Source organism: Paramisgurnus dabryanus, chromosome 21 (assembly GCF_030506205.2).
Source record: "Paramisgurnus dabryanus chromosome 21, PD_genome_1.1, whole genome shotgun sequence".
Classification (NCBI taxonomy): domain Eukaryota; kingdom Metazoa; phylum Chordata; class Actinopteri; order Cypriniformes; family Cobitidae; genus Paramisgurnus; species Paramisgurnus dabryanus.
In genome coordinates, this window is record NC_133357.1 from 17,936,854 (window position 1) to 17,958,095 (window position 21,242).

The 21,242-nt window shown below is 39.1% G+C and overlaps 2 protein-coding genes across 2 annotated transcripts in view; both read left to right on the forward strand.

Moving 5' to 3' along the window:
• The window catches only part of arfgef2 (ADP-ribosylation factor guanine nucleotide-exchange factor 2 (brefeldin A-inhibited)), a 30,568-nt gene extending 14,946 nt beyond the window's left edge, over positions 1-15,622 (forward strand). The window contains exons 19-39 of the mRNA XM_065286044.2: positions 334-485; positions 695-823; positions 939-1,097; positions 4,045-4,192; positions 4,301-4,397; positions 4,487-4,527; positions 5,964-6,133; positions 6,210-6,361; positions 6,451-6,623; positions 6,709-6,869; positions 6,955-7,085; positions 7,172-7,301; positions 7,389-7,524; positions 7,700-7,838; positions 8,103-8,160; positions 8,374-8,488; positions 10,601-10,740; positions 11,194-11,365; positions 11,526-11,664; positions 12,021-12,138; positions 14,081-15,622. Of these exons, the coding sequence (XP_065142116.1) occupies positions 334-485; positions 695-823; positions 939-1,097; positions 4,045-4,192; positions 4,301-4,397; positions 4,487-4,527; positions 5,964-6,133; positions 6,210-6,361; positions 6,451-6,623; positions 6,709-6,869; positions 6,955-7,085; positions 7,172-7,301; positions 7,389-7,524; positions 7,700-7,838; positions 8,103-8,160; positions 8,374-8,488; positions 10,601-10,740; positions 11,194-11,365; positions 11,526-11,664; positions 12,021-12,138; positions 14,081-14,245 (2,825 nt within the window). The 3' untranslated portion in view covers positions 14,246-15,622. The remainder of the gene's footprint in view (positions 1-333; positions 486-694; positions 824-938; positions 1,098-4,044; positions 4,193-4,300; positions 4,398-4,486; positions 4,528-5,963; positions 6,134-6,209; positions 6,362-6,450; positions 6,624-6,708; positions 6,870-6,954; positions 7,086-7,171; positions 7,302-7,388; positions 7,525-7,699; positions 7,839-8,102; positions 8,161-8,373; positions 8,489-10,600; positions 10,741-11,193; positions 11,366-11,525; positions 11,665-12,020; positions 12,139-14,080) is intronic.
• Positions 15,623-16,256: 634 nt separating this feature from the next.
• Positions 16,257-21,242, forward strand: part of bcl2l1 (BCL2 like 1) — a 28,684-nt gene continuing 23,698 nt past the window's right edge. Inside the window, exons 1-2 of the mRNA XM_065286045.2 lie at positions 16,257-17,235; positions 18,972-19,678. Coding sequence (XP_065142117.1) covers positions 19,106-19,678 — 573 coding nt within the window. The 5' untranslated portion in view covers positions 16,257-17,235; positions 18,972-19,105. The remainder of the gene's footprint in view (positions 17,236-18,971; positions 19,679-21,242) is intronic.

Here is a 21,242-nt window from a genome sequence, read left to right on the forward strand (position 1 = left end):
CGCGGTTACCAGTGGTTATGAGTCATCCAAAAATATTTGTAATGATATTCGGGTTGCGGTCAGTCGGGTCGTTTGAAATAAAGATGCCAATTAAATCTTTGCAATTTATGTAGTACTAAAAATGTGGGCCAGGAAGCAGGTCATATATATATATATTGCTGTCCGATTTTGTCGGTCGGGTGCGAGGTTGTTTATATATTGACCCACGCATCACTGATGAGTATATCATGGGGTAATTTTGATATTTGGCTGAAGTATCACTATAAGGTGTCATTTTCATGTTGATGTTTAAATTAAGCCTCATTGAATGCTAAAAAAAAGTCTTCCTTTAAGATGTAGCCAGTGAGAAGCAGAGGAGGTTGCTGTATAACATGGAGATGGAGCAGATGGCCAAAACGGCAAAAGCTCTGATGGAGGCTGTAAGCCACGCCCAGGCGCCCTTCTTCAGCGCCACTCACCTGGAGCACGTCCGGCCCATGTTCAAGGTAACAGCAGCTTTTTTTTGGCACGCAAAAGCACATATTGAAGGTCACTGTTGGTTCAAAAGGTTCACGGAGAGTTTAACACATTCTGATGCTGTTATAGGAAGTGGTTTCACATGTCTGACTAGTAACATATATTGCAAAGAAGTCAATTTTTTTTAAACTGCTTTCATGTGCTGTGTGGTTATACATGTGTTTATCTGTGCATACAGTTGGCCTGGACGCCCCTGTTGGCAGCGTTTAGCGTAGGGCTTCAGGACTGCGATGATCAGGAAGTGGCGTCTCTATGTCTTGAGGGGATCCGCTGCGCTATCAGAATCGCCTGTATTTTCAGCATGCAGGTTTGTGATTGGCTTATCAATGCTGTGTATGCCTAAATGTCAAGCATATCTTATTTAGTTCCTTTTTACAAAGTCTGTTCAAACTGTACATTTTCCTTCTTGCCCATACATGAAGCTGGAGAGGGATGCCTACATCCAGGCCCTGGCCAGGTTTACGCTGCTCACCGCCAGCTCCAGCATCACAGAAATGAAGCAGAAGAACATCGACACCATTAAGACTCTCATCATGGTTGCCCACACTGATGGGAACTACCTGGGCAACTCCTGGCATGAGGTGAGGTGGATAACACTTTTTCCTTCCTGATTTGTAATAGATACACTCCAAATCCACTTCCGTTTTTCTCTCACCTGCTCTTTACTGCTGAGGGAAATTCCACTTTAATTTGTCCATGACATAAATTTGCATAACCATGCGAAGACATGGCCAGACATAAGGAAAGCATGTTTGCCATAAACCTATTTATTATGAAATAATTTTTTTTATTAAAACAGGCTGTACCTCTTAAAGCGAACAACATCAAGAAAATCTGACTTTTTTCCATGTTCAAGTGCTATAATTGGGTCCCCAGTGCTTCTATCTACCTAGAAAATGTGAAAAAGATCAACCCAGTAACTTAGTTTTGGTAAACCATTCTCTGAAAGCATGTGAAAAAATAGGTCATTGAAATTTGTTTCCCCTTATGATGTCAGAAAGGGATAATACCACCACTTAATCTGCTTTACCCAACCACACACTGCCATTTAGTGCAGAGATCAACTCATTTGAATGTTAAAGGACACACCCACAAATGGCACATTTTTGCTTCCACCTACAAAGAGGCAATTTTAACATGTTATAATAAATTTTCTATATGGTATTTGAGCTAGAACTTCACATATGTACTCTGAGGACACCAAAGATTTATTTAACATCTTAAAAAAGTCTTGTGAAATGTCCCCTTTAAAGAGAGTAAAGTATTACCTATATGTTGGATCATTGAATAAATTTACCGGAAAAATTCCACACAGACAAAATAAAGAGATAGTTAACCCAAAAATAAAAATGATGTAACTTATTCACACCTATGTCATTCAACACTTATATGACTTTCTTCTATGGAACACAAAATAAGTTACTTTGGGAAATCCCTCAGTGTTTTTTCCATACAATGGAAGTCATTGGGGCTGATGTGGTTACCAACGTTCTTCAAAATATTTTCTTTTGTGTTCCTGAGAAGAAAAAAAGTCACACAGGTTTGTAATGACACAAGGGTGAGTAGTAAAATATCAAAAAATAAAATTTTGGGGGTGAACTATCCCTTAAGGTCTCAAAACTGCTTATCTTATGTTAATCTTGAGTACCTATAGAGTAGTATTACACCCTTCGTATCTTTTGAAGAGTTTTCAGTTTATTCAGATTTATAAAAGACAGATCAACTGTACTGGTACTTTCTGTAAAAAAAAAACTAGTTTCTGGAGGCATACCGCAAGCGGAATGAGTCACAAGCAAGTAACACACACACACACACACACAAACATTATCTCACTATCTCTGGATAACTTATGATTCACTACATCAGGGGTTCCCAAACTTTTTTTCCTGCGCACCCCCTTCTATGTCCCAACCGGGTTGGCGCACCCCCAATCCCCATTTTTAAAAAAATCCAAAAAAGCTTTATTTTCTCACCATAAATACTTATGTTTAATCATGCGCAAATAACCAAGGGCCGGTTGCACTAGCCGGACGTTAAGAAGTTGGGTGTAATAGTCCTACGTCGGGCTTAGCTACGTCCAACATTGTGAAAAATATTTACGCCTATTGCACCATCTGAAACTACGCTCAGCGTAGATGATGCGCGCCCCCGTGTATGCGTTTAACCACTGTGATATTTAGACGCCATTCGAGTTTACTATGGTAAAAAACGTACACTTACTGCCGTCAGCTAATAGATGACAGGTTTCCTCATGTTTACCAGTGCGTCACGTGCAGACCCATCAAACACATTAACGAAAGCCTTTACTGTTCGCACAAAAGGTGTATAATAGTTTGCAGATTCATTATAACAGCTCAAGTTTCAAACAAAATTAAATGAAAGCTTTTAATAAGTTCTCTACAGTAAGTATTTATGTATTTTATTATATAATTCATTGGCGGTCTCTTTACCATGCATGAAAACACATTGCTCGCGTATCCTGTGCCCATGTCTCGTCACATTTCATTATTTCTATTTTTGCCATAAAAAAGTCTCTCTCTCTTGGTCCCTCTCCTCCTTCGTGACTAACAACTTTATCATAAGACGTCCCACATGACAGTTTCCCTGATTTCAGTCAGTTAAGCATATTTATAATATATATATATGGAATGAATGAAACGAGTTGGCACGCATATAGCGGCTGCAGTGCATAACAGAAGAGCAGTGCGTAGAAAAAGACAGCAGCTGTCTTCTACGTTTCTATCAAAAACTAATAAATTATAGTTTTTTATTTAAAATAAAAGCGATTACAAAGGAAATGTTTACTGTTCATTTTTTTATTTATTTATTGTATGGAAAAATCCCACTTAAAGAAACAGACCGCCATTAAATTTTTCCTCTCGCGCACCCCCTGGTGGCAGCTCGCGTACCCCTGGGGGTGCGCGTACCACACTTTGGGAATCCCTGCACTACATGTTCACGTCTTTTACATTATATGCACTTATGCGATGATTGCCAACAAAACATAGACATTTGATGCAGTTTTACTTACCGCCTGCGACTAGTGACCTGGTATGGACCGCCCCATTTCTACAAATCCAGTGTTAAACAAACACACATGCACAACTCCGCTTCTACCCCATAAAAACAAACTATATCCATTGTTTCCATAATGCTGGGCTCATTGGGAAGCTGAACAAGCTTAAATTTCCCTCACAAACAACAACACACTTCTTTGGTGATGTTGATTTTGTGTCAGCTTTTCGTTGGTGTTTATGTGCGATATTCTGTATAAAGTGCCCATATGAGGACATCCACTGTATTCCAGCTTTGTTCCGAAAACACATCTTGGTGCCATTGTTGATTCTAAAACAAAACAACAAATCTTTCACGCCAACAACTTTTACTTGAATGAGTTGCTGGGTTTGTTTGCCATGGACACCTGCTCTTCTCCATAATGCCCAGCACCGTCTTTTTGTTCACAATTTATAACATTTCTGCAATCTCTACATATCCATATCCTCTACATATTTTTTGTCCCCTTTATAGATTCTAAGGTGTATCAGTCAGCTGGAATTGGCCCAGTTGATCGGAACAGGAGTGAAGACGCGCTACATCTCCGGTGTGGTTCGAGACCAGGGGGGCAGTATAAAGGGCTTCCCGACAGGGGGAGAGGAATTCATGCCTCTAGGCTTAGGCAAGTCATTGTTAGACTGCTGTTAAAAAGTGTTCGGTCTGGTTTGTTTATTGCTATGTGCAGACGTGGTTCCATATGGAACAAAACATTATTATTGGTCTCCCACAGGTACTCTGGTTGGAGGTCCAGACAAGCGTCAGATGGCTCACATCCAGGAGTCGGTGGGGGAGACCAGCTCTCAGAGTGTAGTGGTGGCTGTGGACCGGTGCGCTGGTGTTATAGGACATTACAAACATGCAGTTTATGTTTATGCTCTTTTGTATGACCTTTCTTCTTTTTGTTGTGTTTTTTAAGAATCTTCACTGGATCCACTAGACTTGATGGAAATGCAATTGGTAGGTTATTTATAGATTTGTTTGCATCTTTGAGAACGGTACATGATACATTTTAATGGACAAATGGGTGTCTTTATAATATCCTTTTACAGCATGTCTTTATTCTCATAGAATGAGACGGCTTCATTAATTTGGTCCATTACATCATAAGGAAGTGACTTAACTCTTTCCCCGCCCGCTTTCTTTTTAAAGTTGCCAGCCAGCGGCAACATTTTTATGATTTTCACAAAAGTTAAATGCAATCCAATTAATTTTCTTCATTAAATATATAAACATACAATATATCAAATAAAAGAACAGACACGCTGCTTTTAAACAAACCTAAAATAAAAACGTTTCTCTTTTTATCACTTTTCACTTTCTTTAAAAATACCAAATTTTAAACTAAAAAGCTATAGATCAGATATAGAGCCATAAACAAAACACACTCAGAGTTTTTACTGTTTTTGTATCCGTTGATGCTTTAGTGCAGAGGTGGGGAACCCTGGTCCTGGAGGGCCACTGTCCTGCAGAATTTAGTTCCAACCCTAATTAAACACACCTGAAAAATCAAATTAAAGTCTTCAGGATTACTTGGAAATGAAATGCACGCCACCTAGTGGATTATAGCGGAAATATGGATTGCTGTTAAAACTCGTCATTGGCAGGGAAGAGTTTTCTCTTGACACGATTACTCATCAAAAGCAGGAGAAAGAGTTAAGAGGCACTTATTATCCAAAATCTAAATTTTTGCATATAGATGTGTGATGGCAGCCCTATAATGAAACAAATCCACCCTCTCCTTCTATTTTAATCCCCATTAAACCAAAGCAGTCTCATTAGACATGCTGTTTTGATTATCTTAATGAGACGTCATACTGATTAAGCGCCGCCCACGGCCTCTGACTGACTGGTTAATAATACCCAAAAGCTTTTCTAAATGTGTTTATTAGTGTTAATGCAACTAAATATACTATTGCCTCACACTGTATTCACAGGAATCAGATCTATTTTAACCAAAAGCACTCACTGTCTGTCTGTAAGGAATTAAGGAGCTGTAGCTCATTTGCATTCGCATTAGCGCTTTTTTTGCCCCCCCCCAAATAGGGGCATTTTGGACATGCTATAAATTGTTTCCTGTTTAAAAAGGGGCTTTCCCTGCTGTTAATGTCACTTTCCATCAATTTGTATACGCTACCACCTTTGGCTTGTTTTAAGACTTGTGACTTACATTATCAGATGTTGATGCAAGGTTTAATAATAAACCCTTCTTACATAAAGCAATTTCTAATATAACCAAGGCCTATTGCTGGATTAATCTAGACTCTGTTCGGGAAACTGCCCCAATATGTTCCGTTAATACATCTGCTCTTGTACATAAATTGTTTTGAGGGCAAAACATCACTAAGCTCCATCCTATTATTTATGTTGGTTGTGAACTCTGCTTTGGTCTCCAGTGGACTTTGTGCGTTGGTTGTGTGCGGTGTCAATGGACGAACTGGCCTCGGCGCACCAGCCTCGCATGTTCAGTCTGCAGAAGATAGTGGAGATCTCCTACTACAACATGAACCGTATCCGCTTGCAATGGTCACGCATCTGGCAGGTCATCGGAGATCATTTCAACAAGGTCAGTGGGCAGAGACAAATAAGGCACCTTTAATACATAATCACACAGTAAACCAATTTTTCTTCTGGTATGATAGGTGGGTTGCAATCCCAACGAGGATGTGGCCATCTTTGCTGTGGACTCCCTAAGACAACTTTCAATGAAGTTCCTGGAGAAAGGAGAACTGGCCAACTTCCGTTTTCAAAAGGACTTTTTAAGGCCATTTGAACACATTGTAAAGAAGAACAGGTGAGGAACGTGGAGATAGATAGACAGAGAGTGACTGTAGAAATGATATATAATAACAGAATATATATATACCCTTATCCTTTCCAAAGGTCTCCTACTATCCGGGACATGGTGATACGTTGTGTTGCCCAAATGGTGAACTCTCAAGCTGCTAATATTCGTTCTGGCTGGAAAAACATCTTCTCCGTGTTCCACCATGCGGCATCAGACCATGACGAAAACATCGTCGACCTTGCGTTTCAGACCACAGGGCACATTGTCAGTAAGTACAAACAATGATCTTATTTATGAACCGGTATTTATTATTTTGTGTAGGTCACTACAAAACATTATCATCTTCTCCACAGTGATCACATTTCAGCAGCACTTTGCGGCAGCCATCGACTCTTTCCAGGATGCGGTGAAATGTTTATCGGAGTTTGTTTGCAACGCTGCGTTTCCCGACACCAGTATGGAAGCCATTCGGCTTATCCGCCATTGTGCTAAATACGTCTCAGAACGGCCGCAGGTTAGTGCTGTAACCTCACTATTAGGATTACCCACAATGCCAGAGCTTTGAAGATTTTCCATTACAGTAATTTTTACATTTGCAGGCACTAAGAGAGTACACCAGCGATGACATGAACGTCGCCCCCGGTGACCGCGTCTGGGTGCGAGGCTGGTTCCCCATCCTGTTCGAGCTTTCCTGCATCATCAACCGTTGTAAACTAGACGTCAGGACTAGGTGCGCCCCCTTGTCTACCCAACTACTCTCTTCATCACGGTAAAGTGGCTGTTTGGCTCAATGAGAGTGTGTGTCGTGTCTTACAGAGGACTGACCGTCATGTTTGAGATCATGAAAAGTTATGGACACACTTTCGAGAAGCACTGGTGGCACGACCTCTTCCGGATCATCTTCCGCATCTTCGATAATATGAAGCTTCCGGAGCAGCAAACTGAGGTGAGTCGGCGACTAACTTAAAATAGTGATACTAGTCATTTAATGGTTACATCACTGCTTTTTCTATATCACTGTATGTTCACACAGAAAACAGAATGGATGACGACGACGTGTAACCACGCCCTGTACGCGATCTGTGACGTGTTTACGCAGTTTTACGAGCCTCTTAGCGAAGTGCTGCTGGCAGATATTTTTGCACAGCTGCAGTGGTGTGTGAAACAAGGTGGGGATTTTGCACATATCATTTGGGAGAGTTTTGGGAAGTTTAGGGCTTGACCGATATGGTTCGCACAACAATACAATAACACGCGACACCTACACGTGTCGTATTTATGGAAACGTATCAGCGGTGTTTAAAATCGGCAGGGTGTGGTAACACAGGGTGTCTCTGTTTTCAGATAATGAGCAGCTGGCGCGGTCGGGCACAAACTGTCTGGAGAACCTGGTGATCCTGAACGGAGAGAAGTTCAGTCTGGAGGTGTGGGACGTCACGTGTGCCTGCATGCTGGACATCTTCCAGACCACCAGCCCTCATGCGTATGACACTCTTGCACACACCATCTGTTTCAATGACACATCAATACAATTATTTATTTGCAGTTGTGAAAAATGTATGCGTAAATATGCATAAACCATACTTTGCAAAAGTCTTGAGCCACCTTTTGCACAATATTGCATGTCGTTCATATGCTGCAAACATATTTCACCCCATTTATGATACATGACCGTGTTAAAATCTGTTTTTGGACAGTCTGCTTATTAAACGCTCTCTTGGTTTGATTCTGAATTTGCTCTTAACAGCTTGTTGACATGGCGACCAGCTGGACAGGAAGAGGAGGTGGGAGAAGGGAAACACATGGTGAGATGACAAGAACTTAAATCAATATTGCCAATGCACACATGGATAATCGGCAGCAAATAAGCACCCCTAAGCCCATAATCTCTTATAAATTGTAGTTTTCTTGTACTGTTAGCATTAAGACATGCCCAGCATAGACTTGCTATATATAGTGGATATTTGCATTTTAGGCTGCGGTCAAATAAACACATGCGTTTGTGTGCGCTTGTTTAGGATGTTGAGGTGGATTCTCAGTCTCAGAGCAGCTTTGAAAGGACCCTGTCAGAGAGAGGACACAGTCAGATGTCCACTGCCAGCGATGACACCTGGAAAGGAAAGTCCCACACTAGTATGTCCTTTAAACAGAAATCCTCTGATGTCAATATGCAAATAAAATATTGTTTGAATGGCAGGACGTTCTTAATAAAAAACTTTCTGCGGTTATTAGTCAGGAATTAAAATGCCTTATTTTCACAAATGTTACTTTAAGTCATTTCACTGATATTTAACAAATTTGACTATGCAAGCTGCTAAAATGTCCACTTCTATAAAAATCTCCAGTCACTCTTCTGTCCTTTCTAAATAAAAGTAAAAGGCTCTAAAATTCGTTCAATATCTTAATATGTTTGGTAAACCTTTTTTAACTGGGTAAAAAATCCTTGATGTACGCGTGCCGTTATTTTATCCAATTCTTCTTCCGTGCTCTTAGAGGACGTTTAACAAATCTGTATTTCTGAATGGCCTGAGGCTGGGATTAAGCAGATTTGAAGCAAAAATATGTTATGAACCTATAATACCTGCCGAGAGCGGTCAATATCATTATCACATTTTTGGTGTTTATCGGCTTTTGCATCTGAGGTCTTTATATATGTGACCCTGGACCAACAAAACCATAAAAGTCATAAGTCGCACGGGTATATTTGTAACAATAAAATATGGGTCAAAATTATACATTTTTATGTAAATATTTAATATTATAATAATAATAATTAATATTATATTATATTTATGTTATCCCAGTTAGAAAAATCGCTGAATTTGAAAACATTTTGGACATTTCTTGGCAAATTTCTGGAAATTACCCCAGTGGGTAATCCTAAAAGCAAGGTTACAAATTTTGATCGCAAAATCACCTAAAAAAGTCATGAAATCCTGGTGGAAATGATTAGTAGACATTTGTAACAGAGTCTGTGACAATCCATCTGAAGTATTTTTTTTTTGTAATTTACATTTTTCCACATAAAATCTTTCAACATAATCTTTAATACAGCCCAAGTAAGATCACGTCAAAGATTGAAATCAATAATTGAAATCAAACTTTGATGCTCCTAATCTCATCATTAGATTATGAGACTTTAACCTGGGTCATATATTTGTAAAAATGTATCAGAAAGCCATTTTCTCTTTGCCATTGATGTGAATGGTGCATATATGCTATGTGCCTACACTGTCAGAAAAAATGGTACCAAGCTGTCACTGGGGTAGCACCCTTTAAAAAGGTCCTAAAATGTACAAAAAGTTTACATTTGGTCAAATATTTACCTCTGAGGTACTAATATGCACTCTTTGGTACTAATATGTACCTCTGTATTATGCAACCCTGGACCACAAAACCAGTCATAAGTCGCATTGGTGTATGGCAGGTGTCTCCAACCCTGCTCCTGATGAGCTACCATCCTGCAGATTTCAGGTCCAACCTGGCTCCAACACACCTGTCTGTAATTATTAACCAACCCTGAACACCTTGATTAGTTGGTTCACCTGTGTTTGATTGGGGTTGCAGCTAAAATCTGCAGGATGGTAGCTCATGAGGAGCAGGGCTGGAGAACCCTGGTTTATGGGTTAGATTTTAGATTTTTTTATGCCAAAAATCTATAGGATTTTGTTCCAATTATGTTCCATGAAGATATATATATATATATATATATATATATATATATATATAAAAAACTATAAATATGTTAACTATGTGTTGCTAAGGACTTAATTTGGACCACTTTAAAGGCAATTTTTTGCACACTTAGATTCCAGTTTTTTTAATAGTTATATCTAAATATTGTCTAATCTTAACAATTATTTATTCAATTTTCGCTTATTTATTCAACTTTCAGATGATCTGAATTTAAAAAAGTTGACCCTTATGACTGGTTTTGTTGTCCAGTGTCACCTATAGGTATTTGGATATTCTGCAGACACGTACTGTATGTAAAGTTCTGATTATCTGACTACACCACATATAATCTTCTTGAGTTTCCACCGACAGCCACAATCTGTTTAAACGAAATTATCGCTTCCTATTTTAGGTTTTATTACGGATACAGTTTCTGTCTCGGAAAATTATTGACCAAGCTCAAAATATTTCCTCTCTTACCAAAACTATCAACGACCTCATTTTCCCTTTACTATAGGCTGTCACTTCTCTATATGGATGCTTTAACGTGTATTCTCTGCTCTGATCTAGGGGTCTCGGACCACAGGCTGTTTGCAGGGCTGCTTATAAAATGCGTTGTACAGCTGGAGTTGATTCAGACCATAGACAACATTGTATTCTACCCAGCTACCAGCAAGAGAGAAGATGCTGAGAACATGGCTGCTGCTCAGGTTTGTTGGAAACAATAATACAACTGTACACTGGTGTCAAGCTTTTTGACATGTAGCTGGGCCCACCCCCCAGTTGGAGAACCACCGGGTTAGAGTACCACCCCATAAAATTAAAAGTTAAGTATGAAAGACCATGTATATTATAGTGAACTTTAAAATGATGACCAAATTTACTTTTAGCAGATATGTGAATATGAAAAAATATAGTGCAAAATATTAATGATGACTCTTGCACTATTTTGTCCAATCAAATGCTCTCTAAATGAGAGCCTCCCTTCCTAATACCACCTGCTACCAACCAGCAAGCAAGGTTCATGGCTGTAATGTTGCTAAAGTCTATTACGTATTTTCAATTTAGGGGCCAAGACCTTTTTTATGCTTTCTTTTCATTTTTAAACATCAAAAAACCAAATTATATAGCATAACAAATTGGCCTTGTGTGTTACGCCTTAGCGAGATGCGCTTGAGGAGGCAGACGATGGAGAAGCGGAGCCGGATCAGGGCATGTACAGACACCTGTCGTCACAGCACCTCTTCAAACTACTCGACTGCCTCCTCGAGTCCCACAGGTTTGCCAAGGACTTTAACTCCAACAATGAGCAGAGAACGACACTATGGAGAGCAGGTCTGTCCTGTCGGCGTCCTGCCAGTTTTTAAAAGTCATTACCAAATGTCAATCTTTTATTTCCTTGTCTGGGTTGTGGTAAGTCTGTCATTTTAGGCGACTGCCCTTTTTGACTGTGCCTGTCTTTCTTTATTTTTTGAATGTGTGGGCTCGTGTGTAGGTTTTAAGGGGAAGTCAAAACCAAATCTTTTGAAGCAAGAGACCAGCAGTCTGGCCTGTAGTCTGAGGATCCTCTTTCGCATGTACTCTGACACGCAGCTGCAGAGCTCCTGGCCAGACATCCAGACACGTCTGCTGCAGTGAGTGCAGCCATCTGCCTCATTCATTAATCACACCATGATCAACCGTGTTTAATACATTTAGTATTTTACAAATAGTACTTAATTTGATTCATTATATTATACGAGGAGTGTTATATTATAATATATGTCAGCAATCAGGATAATAAAATCATAATGATGCATTATAATTGAGATCATTAAATATATATGCTACAGTCATCACTTAAATCAAATGAGGACCAATCGGTTTGAGGGATTATTTTTATGACTAAAAGTAATGCAGTAAGAACAAATTAATGTCAGATATAAGATGATTTAAGAAGGTTGTGGGACGGGTGGGGATAACGTACGTGTTTCTGTGTGTTTTGATTTAGAGTGTGTAGTGAAGCTCTGGCTTACTTCATCCGTCTTACCTCAGAGAGCCACCGGGAAGCCTGGACGAGTCTCCTGTTGCTGCTCCTCACCAGGACACTCAGACTGCCTGATGAAAAAGTAATGACTTGCATAAAAACCTTTTGAGTAATTAGATGTGTGTACAGAATTAGTTTTGCCACTCCTGCCAAAGATGGATAACAAATCTTGGCAACCGTAAAATGATCAGTAATGATTTTGCTCTCCATGTAAACACAATTGACATATTTTTATTTTTATTATTTTAATAATTTGGTATCATGTTGAGAGAGAGACAGATACTGCCTGTCCAGTTCTGTTATAAAATATAAAACTATATTGTATGGCTGAACAGCACTTTTGGGAGTACTTCAACTCGCCTGAAAATCCGCTCCCCTTCTCCCTCTCATAATGGGAGAGGGAGAGTGTTACTGCGCCGAGTCGAAGTACTCCCAAAAGTGCTTTTCCGCCATACAATATAGTTCCTCTTTTAAATCCGCTTAGAAAAGCGCTACGTTTTATTTTGTACCACCAAACTTGCTCGTATAACTACTCGTCTTAAATAGGAAAAACGTTGATGTGTTTGGTCACTTCTAACTTTATCTCTGAGTGGTACCATTGAATGAATGGGGCTAAGCTAAATGCTGTCGAAGTGTTGCAGCGCGCCCCAGCGCTTACGTGCACGCACACAGATGATAGAGGGATGTATCAACTCTTCTTAGTTAAGGTAATAACATAGTTTAATATTGAAAATGAGTAGACTATTCCTTTAACTCAACACTTAACAGTTTTTTTTCAAAGGACTATAAACGATCCCAAACGAGGCATAAGGGTCTTATCTAGCGAAACGATTGTCATTTTTGACAAGAAAAATAACAAATATGCACTTTTAAACCACAACTTCTCGTTATGTAATGCAAGTTACTTGTAATGAGTTAACCCCAACACTGATGTTAGACTTTTTGCATTTTTGCTCGATGAAACAGAACGCAATCAATAGTTCCTTTGTAAACATACGGGGGAGTTTAGTGATGTAGGATATTTCCTGGAGGAAAGCCCTGTTTTGAATATCTCTCTTATCATTCAGGGTTGTGTGTTAAAGGGATAGTTCATCAAAAAATGAAAATTAATTTACTCACCCACATGTTTTTACAAACCTGTATAAACTTTGTTGTTCTGATGAACACAAAGGAAGACATTCTGAGGAATGTTTGTAACCAAACCGATCAGAAGCCCCATTGACATCTATAGTAGAATACTTAATAATAAAGAATATATGCAAGGCAATGGGGCTTATGATCGGTTTGGTTTCAATCATTCCTCAAAAAATCATCAGAAATGTATACAGGTTTGTAACAACATTTAAATTCTGTCATCATTTATTCATCCTCATGTTGTTCTAAACCTGTATGAATTTCTTTTTATTTTGATGAACACAAAAGAAGATATTTTGAGAAATGATGCAGCAGCAGATAGTGACCATTGACTTCCATGGTAGGAAAAAATATTTTGGAAGTATTGTGATAAATGATGAAAAAAATATTTTGTTAAATGATGATAAGTACACATTTGACGGTACCCATTAAATACCATCATATTTTTTATTCCTACTATAGAAGTCAATGGTCACTATCTGCTGTGTGTTTACCATTATTTCTCAAAATATCTTCTTTTGTGTTCATCAGAAAAAAGAAATTCATACAGGTTTAGAACAACATGAGGATGAGTAAATGATGACAGAATTTTCATTTTTGGGTGAACTATCCCTTAAGGCTTTCATTATGGAAAGCACCTTGCTGATAAGCCCGCTTGTCAGTATGATGACCTTTATATGTAAAAGAGACTTGCGATTTAACGCAAACAGACGATTGGGCACCCTGGGGATCTTCCATTTCCATTTCTAAGATAAACATTTCCGTTCATCACTGTTCTGATAACATCAGGTGTTCCTCTGTAGATTGACACGAGGTCAAAAGGTCTTGAATTAATATTACTTTCTTTAGCATAATTCCCTCTTACGTTCTCTCTCTCTCTCTCCCCGCAGTTCAAGCCTCATGCCTCCTGCTACTACCACCATCTGTGCGAGATGATTCAGTTTGACCTCATTCCAGAGCTCCGAGCAGCTCTGCGGCGATTTTTCCTCCGTATTGGTTCGGTCTTCCACATCGCCGCTCCACAGTTGGGCCAAGCGCAGCCTTTATCATCCTAAATGACATCAGAACTGGGATCACAGCTATGAGTAAATAAACAGGCTGGAGATGAGACAGATGGATGGTCAGAACATATAAGCACCTTCTCCTCTGGATGTTGAAGTGTAAAGGGATGCTATGTCTGATGCAGAAATGTGTGACTCAGACTCGTGCGTTTTCTTCTGCCAGTTTTTTGATTCATCGACCAACAGCCACTCCCCAAAAAGAAAGCAGCACTGTGACCCAGCAGGGCTCCTTGACGATGACACCTCCACTGTGTCATCCGTCTGTGTTATTGAGTCATATTTGTTTATTTTTATTTAGGATGGCTACAACAATAATTTATTACCAGTACTGGTGTATAGCTGGTTTCTGATTGTCTGTTAATTTCAATTTGTTGGTTTTTGTCTTATGTTTAATTACTTTGTTCATTTTAAAGGCTAAACATATATACATATCTGAAAAGAAATTTAATTCATAAGAATAAATATAGAAATTATATAAACGCTTCTTATGTCCAATAGACAGACGGTTAATGGTATGACATATAATGTGCAGTTTGCCTTTGCTAGCTGGCCGTGGCATTTTTGTAAATGATTGATTGGTCCTGAAACGTCCATTGTTTTTGTCCTTTACTAAAACTATTATAAAATTAAACGATAACAGTTTAAGGGCTAGTTTATTGAACCCAGATTCAGGCTAGCCTATCTTTAAAGTTTGTGGTAGCCCTACCAAAGTTTAAAGCTAATTTGTTCAAAGAATGTAAATCATTTATTGTTTATTTTACAGGTGTCAATGCGTGCACTTGTTATTGTTAGTCCAACTAAGCAGACACTACCATTTCTCAAATACCACACATCATGCAGGTTTCAGCTACAGTTTCTATAAAAGGGTTCTTTTATTTTAGATATATCCGTATTTATCATTAAAACCATATATCAAAAAATATTTAATTTAAGTGCACCAAGGTTTTATTTTTTTTGTGTCAGACTGAATCTTTGCTAAAGTTTACATCATGGATTCCAGTTACTGGTATCATCAAAAAAGAAGCTAATTCAAATATACTGTATAATCCAGGTATACCTTTATTACATCACCACAACATGTCTAACTAGTACATTACCGATGTAGATTAAACTCCTTGTTCATTTCCATTATGGATGTATTTCGTTCTTGAAGTGCATTTAAGTATTTTCTGAAAACCATTCCTTCCCTTGCAATTATGGATGTCTACTTGCCTCCCTTTGAGACTGGGAAATATAAATATATACAGTATATGAAAGAAACGTGTAAAGTTTTGATGTAAAATATGCAGAATAATGTTCAACTCTATACATATTGTGATGTAATCTTACAAGCATTTGGTGAAGTCATCAATAAAGTTGAATTTTCTCCGATGTTTTGTTACTTTTGAGTGTTTTTATTATTAGAAATATCGTAAAAACGTTATAGATTTATATTTATTTGACAGCGCCACGGGGTGTCGCTACAGCAGTTAAACGCACCAAGAGCGTTTTGGGGGTAACAAAGGTTACCATAGTAATTCTGCCACTCTTTGTTTAGCGCTCAATTCGTAAACGCTTATCTATATTCATAACATCAAATACTTATAAATGTCAAGAAATTTGTTGTTATAAAACAACTTGCCAAATTAACGAGCTCGTAAAATATATATGAGCAGAAGTTAGTGCGAATATGATCCCTTTAAATGTTAAAACCGCTGCGGTGTTTCCTTTTAAAAAATTATTTTCACTTAAATTTTCTAAATAGTGCCTATAAACCGATCATTCCATATATCGAGGCTTTAACGCACATCTGATCTAAATGCAGTAATAAATGAATAGACCGTTGGTTTGAGAGCAGCCGCTCTGAAGGGGCGGAACTGCGAGCGCTTGTGGCCTCCTGAATGCACTGCTGACAGACAGCCGCTCTTGAGTGACTGCAGACTGGTCGAGGAGAAACGCATCTAGGTTGATCATGCGGGAGTTCGAGGCTTTGCCTTTTCAAGTGTCCGTGTAAGTACATACGATCCGTTAGACGGGTTTTTTGCGAGCGTTATTTTTTAATCCGCATTTTGCTCCCAAATGATCTCGTCAGCTCATCTTCCATGACGCTAGCTACACTGCTAACTAGCCGGATGAGGAAAGATTGACGTAGTTGGCTTGGATTTTACTGGAAATGTATTCTTGGCCAGCAAGAGTCGAGCTTTTTTATTAATTCTTGCGAGTGCTTTACGTGTATAACGCGCAAATGCATTAAATATTTTCGCAAATAAAACTATGTATTTTATTGTAAAGCATGCAGTCTCGTGCGTATCGTCAAACAGCTCAACCTTTAAAAGATCAGCAAACCAGATGTCAAAATTATAATCTGCACAGATGCTGTCATCTGCATATTCAGGGCGACATTTAAAAAGCTCTAGAAGCAAAGCAGTTTCGCGAACAATATTAGTTTTGTCATGATTTGGTGTCTGCTGTGGGTTCACAGACTTGACGTGGTGCGTGATCGTGTTTCTCCGCGAGTGCCGTGTGTGTGCGTCGTTTGCGGCTGTTTCCAGAAGTGACTGGTTGTTTCCGCTGTGGTGGGCCCTACAGAATGGAGGGTTTATTACGTAATGGCGTGGATCAGCAGACAGGTCCTTCCTCATAGGTGTGTTTGATTTAATGCGTCACCGTACTGACCAAACAGCCAAGGACATCAAAGTACCGCGAGAGCCAGTCGTAAGGTGAGCTTTCCATTCGTTCTCGCGGTACCTCGATCTGTCTGCGAAGTGCTGCATGAAGTCGAACACAGCGAATACGTCCAATCACAGAGATGGGAGGTCTGCTTTAAAGAGAAACGTCTAGTGCAGTATCGTTTGTGCTTTACACAGTATTACTTTTGATCTGCCGCGGTGTTTATTGGATTTTGTACAACAACCTTTGCACTATAACCAGAATTCACACAAGTACACGCGGTCGGGGTTGTTTGCTCTGTTGATCTACGAGAAGAGTACGCAGATTGCGTTATGGTAAGATAAATGTTTTTTTCTCTGCTGTCATAAACACAATCATGTAAGATAACGTATAGATTTTCTGTCGATAGACTTTATTTTGGTTAATTTCCAACTAGTTGGTTGATAAAAGGTTTAATTCTGTCTAAACGCGAATCTGTGTATAAGCAATTTGGGGGCAAACGAAATATTTCGCCTGTTTAATGTTGTTTTTTAATGTGTAGACGCATTACTCGGATAAACACATTGAATAGCGTTGTCTGTATTCCTACATTTTCAATAATTCATTACATTATTTTTCCTTTATTTCAATAAGTTTCCCCGTCATGTCAGCGTGTTTACATAACAATGTATTATATTAATGTTACATGATGTGTTAAATAAATATTGTGACTTGTAATTTAGAATGCGTCATATACTTGTTTATAAGTAAATATTTAAAATTTACATATAAATAAAGTAATTCGAAATATTTTCTCCATTACATCTCAGTCTTTGAGAGCAGCATCGCAGTGGCTATGTGTTGTGTTTAGTGCCTCGTTGTTGTCAGCACGTGTTTGGCTGATCCACTGTGTTTCCTGGGAACTCGCGTGTCCCCCTCGCGTGCGCCCTTCTAAACGAACTATCGCAAAATGTAACTGGTAAAGACTTTTTACAGGTGATCTAGTATTAAAATAGTCTAAAATCATAATAATATATATAATAATCAATTTCATAATCAAGCATATTTAAAAACAACAACATGAATGTAATGCATCTGTTTACTTGTGTGATCACAAGGACGATCTTATGTTTAGTTTCAGTAGTTTTTCTTTTAATGACAATTAAAGGATTATTGTCAGTAATTTAAATGCCTTATTGTCACAAATGTCATTTTAGTCATTTCATTTTATTTATTATTTAACAAATCTGATCCTCTAAGTGCATGCAGTCTTTTTGGCAACAACTTCCATTTCTAAAAAAAACTTTTCTTGGATAAGACATGGTAAACAATTGCCAAACCACTAAAGATGCAACTAGAAGCATTGCAAATAATAAAAGTAAAAATAGAAAAACGAAGAAACTAAACCACACGTTAGGGGGCGCTGCGATGTGACCACATAGATTTTAGTGGATAATTTTTTTATCTTTGTATTTGAAAATTGTATGCTAGCCGTAAAAGTTATGTATAGAGACGATCGATTATCTATTGATTATATTCAGTATAACACTGAAATATTTATACATTAATTTTTTGAATGAGTGTTTTTCTTATTTTTGTTTGATGGAAATTAATATTTTTTATATGTATTGAGGATGCAAGACTTTTATACAATGCTTATAATGAGTAATGGCACAAAACACTGTGGCATCTTTGTCTGTGATTCTCTTGGCTGGATCTTCTGCCACCATAATTACAGTCCGTTATATACAGATTTGTCCAAATGAGAAAATCATAATTCAAGCCACGCTGGCTGACCATGCCCCTTGCTGCTTAAAATTCACTCATGTCAAGGTCAAAGTATACGTTGTCTTTCCTCACCATGGGGAAACTGTCCCTGTTTTTCATAGGAGGCAGGTGATGAGTAGCTACCATCTGTTCCTTTGATCAAGCCACTCAATTAAGTAAGAGGGCTTTAGAGGGTAAAAAAAGGCTGTTTATTTCAGTGCCCCTTAACCCCTTCCAAAGTTTCACCATAACCCCCTCCTCTCCCTGTTTGTGAAGATGATTGCGTATTTACGGATCAATTCATTGCACTGTTGTCTTACTACAGGGCATGAGCCATTGCACCATCCCTGAGCGTCGGCAGAAGCCTGAGAGGGACGCAAGGGTGTGCACTGGGTTGTAAGAACAAGCAAGTAGGAGAAATAACCAGACATCGGAAAACAACCAGGGACAACGTGAAACATGTCTTACTATAACAGAGAACTGGTGGTATTTTTTATCAAACACAAACTCTCGCAGAGGAACTACCCCTGCAACCACATTGGACTCACAGAAGACACAAATCGGACTGATGGGGGGCAGGCGGCTGAAGAAAATAGTGATGGGGCGTCAGGAACAACGACCATCGTTAATGGCTCCCTAAATGGAACGAGTGCTGGGACCCCGCCGAGGTCCCCCACTTCATCCCCCCAACGTCAGACGAACGGATCTGGGAATCTGAACGCCGTGAAGGAGGCGCTCCGAGATTCGGCCAACGAGTTTGAGCTGCGTTATTCCAGAGCATTCAATGACCTCTCCTCGCAGCTTCACATCACGCCCGCCACAGCGTACCAGAGCTTCGAGAGCGTGATGGATGAGGTGTTTCGCGACGGAGTGAACTGGGGTCGCATCGTAGGTCTGTTTGCTTTCGGAGGGGCTCTGTGCGTCGAGTGCGTGGAGAAGGAAATGAGCCCGTTAGTGGGACGTATCGCAGAATGGATGACAGTCTACCTAGACAACCACATTCAGCCCTGGATCCAGAGTCAAGGTGGATGGGTAAGTGATTTGTATTTCTTATTTTGCCTACCACAGACTTTTCAATGTGTGAAAGACTAATCTAATCTATTTACAGTTGTAGTTTCAAAATATGTAGAGCTTGTTCAGCTAAATTGGATCATAAAACAATTTGTGATTTGATGCATATGGGGCGGAGCTACACAAATTAAAATTTTTAATACCCTTCTAAACTGTGTGTTTAAACATTGAAATTGTATTGTTTGAAAAGGCTTTCCAGGAAGAGTTTTAAGTGGATTTAATTGATCAAGTTCTGTTGCAATTTGGTGTGTGTTTTGCATGGCCCTATCTGCCGGATCCCTTGGGTCCAGACGCTGGCTGTTTTTAGAGTTTACCTTCTCTTGGGCTTGGGTGGAGATGCTCTAACTCTGTGGAGGGGAAAGAAATTGGAGATAAGATGGCAGAGCCACAACTGGTTATTGATCTTCATTAGCTTTATTCAAAATCAAACCACACAGCACAGAACATGTAGATGCACATATGGTTGGGATAAGAGGGGATGCACCAATTTTTTTATTGTTTTTTTGCGTTTGTTTTCCATTTGTTTTTGCCATGATCAGCTGTCCAGCAGATGAAAGGCAGGCATGAGTAAAGTCATGTGAGAAACCTTTGTGATTGTCTTCTGCTTTGTGTAGACTGGATTGGTGGCAGTAATGGAGGTTACTGGCCAAGTCAGCTCTTTCCCTTTGTGGTCAGAGCTGCGATCTGATTGGGTGGTCAGTGAGGATAAGGTATAGAAGTCATTGTCTACAGGTCATTTTTAACACTGCTGGACCTGGTTTAGTGTAGAGTTTCTTTGATCTGGTTTTCATCTAAAATCTCTTGTTTTTGTCTGGTGTATGTGTTTTTTACCCTTGATGTTCCTTTCTGGTGTTTTGTGATGTCTTGGTTGGAAAGCAAAAGTGAACATGCTGCTTTTTATCTACACTCCAGCTATGAAATCTTTGTGCTTAAATATGATCATATCCGTGATCAAGATAAGACTGTGTCACAACAGACTGTACATAAAGGGACGGTTTTTCGGACAGGGCTTATCCTAGTCCTAAACCACTATGTGTGAGCTGCCTTAATTTAACAACATCTTGCAATGACATATCACAGATATCTTAACATATAACAGTGCTAGGTAGAGGTCGACCAATGTGGTTTTTTCTCTGGCCGATTCCGATATTTCAAAATCAGGGCAGCCGATTGCCGATATATGATGCCGATTTTCTTGGGCAATATGTTTGGCCGATTTTCTATTTGTACATAAAAATCTAAGCGTCCTCATCATAAGCAGATATTTTAAATGTAAAAATGTCACTATTTAAGCCAAACTATAAAAAAAATACGCGGCTCTGCTCACTCTGTCACGCAAACAAAAATCATCACTCATTAATCACATGAAATGAGCCCAATCTTTTTGACCGCACGGACGGTGCATCGTGAGACATAAGCTTGTCATTAATGATGTCAATGATGCCTATTAATCAGCCTAATTTTGCAGCAAAATCATCCAAAGCCGGGGTTTTTTAGATATGCCAAAAATCTGCCAAATTATCAG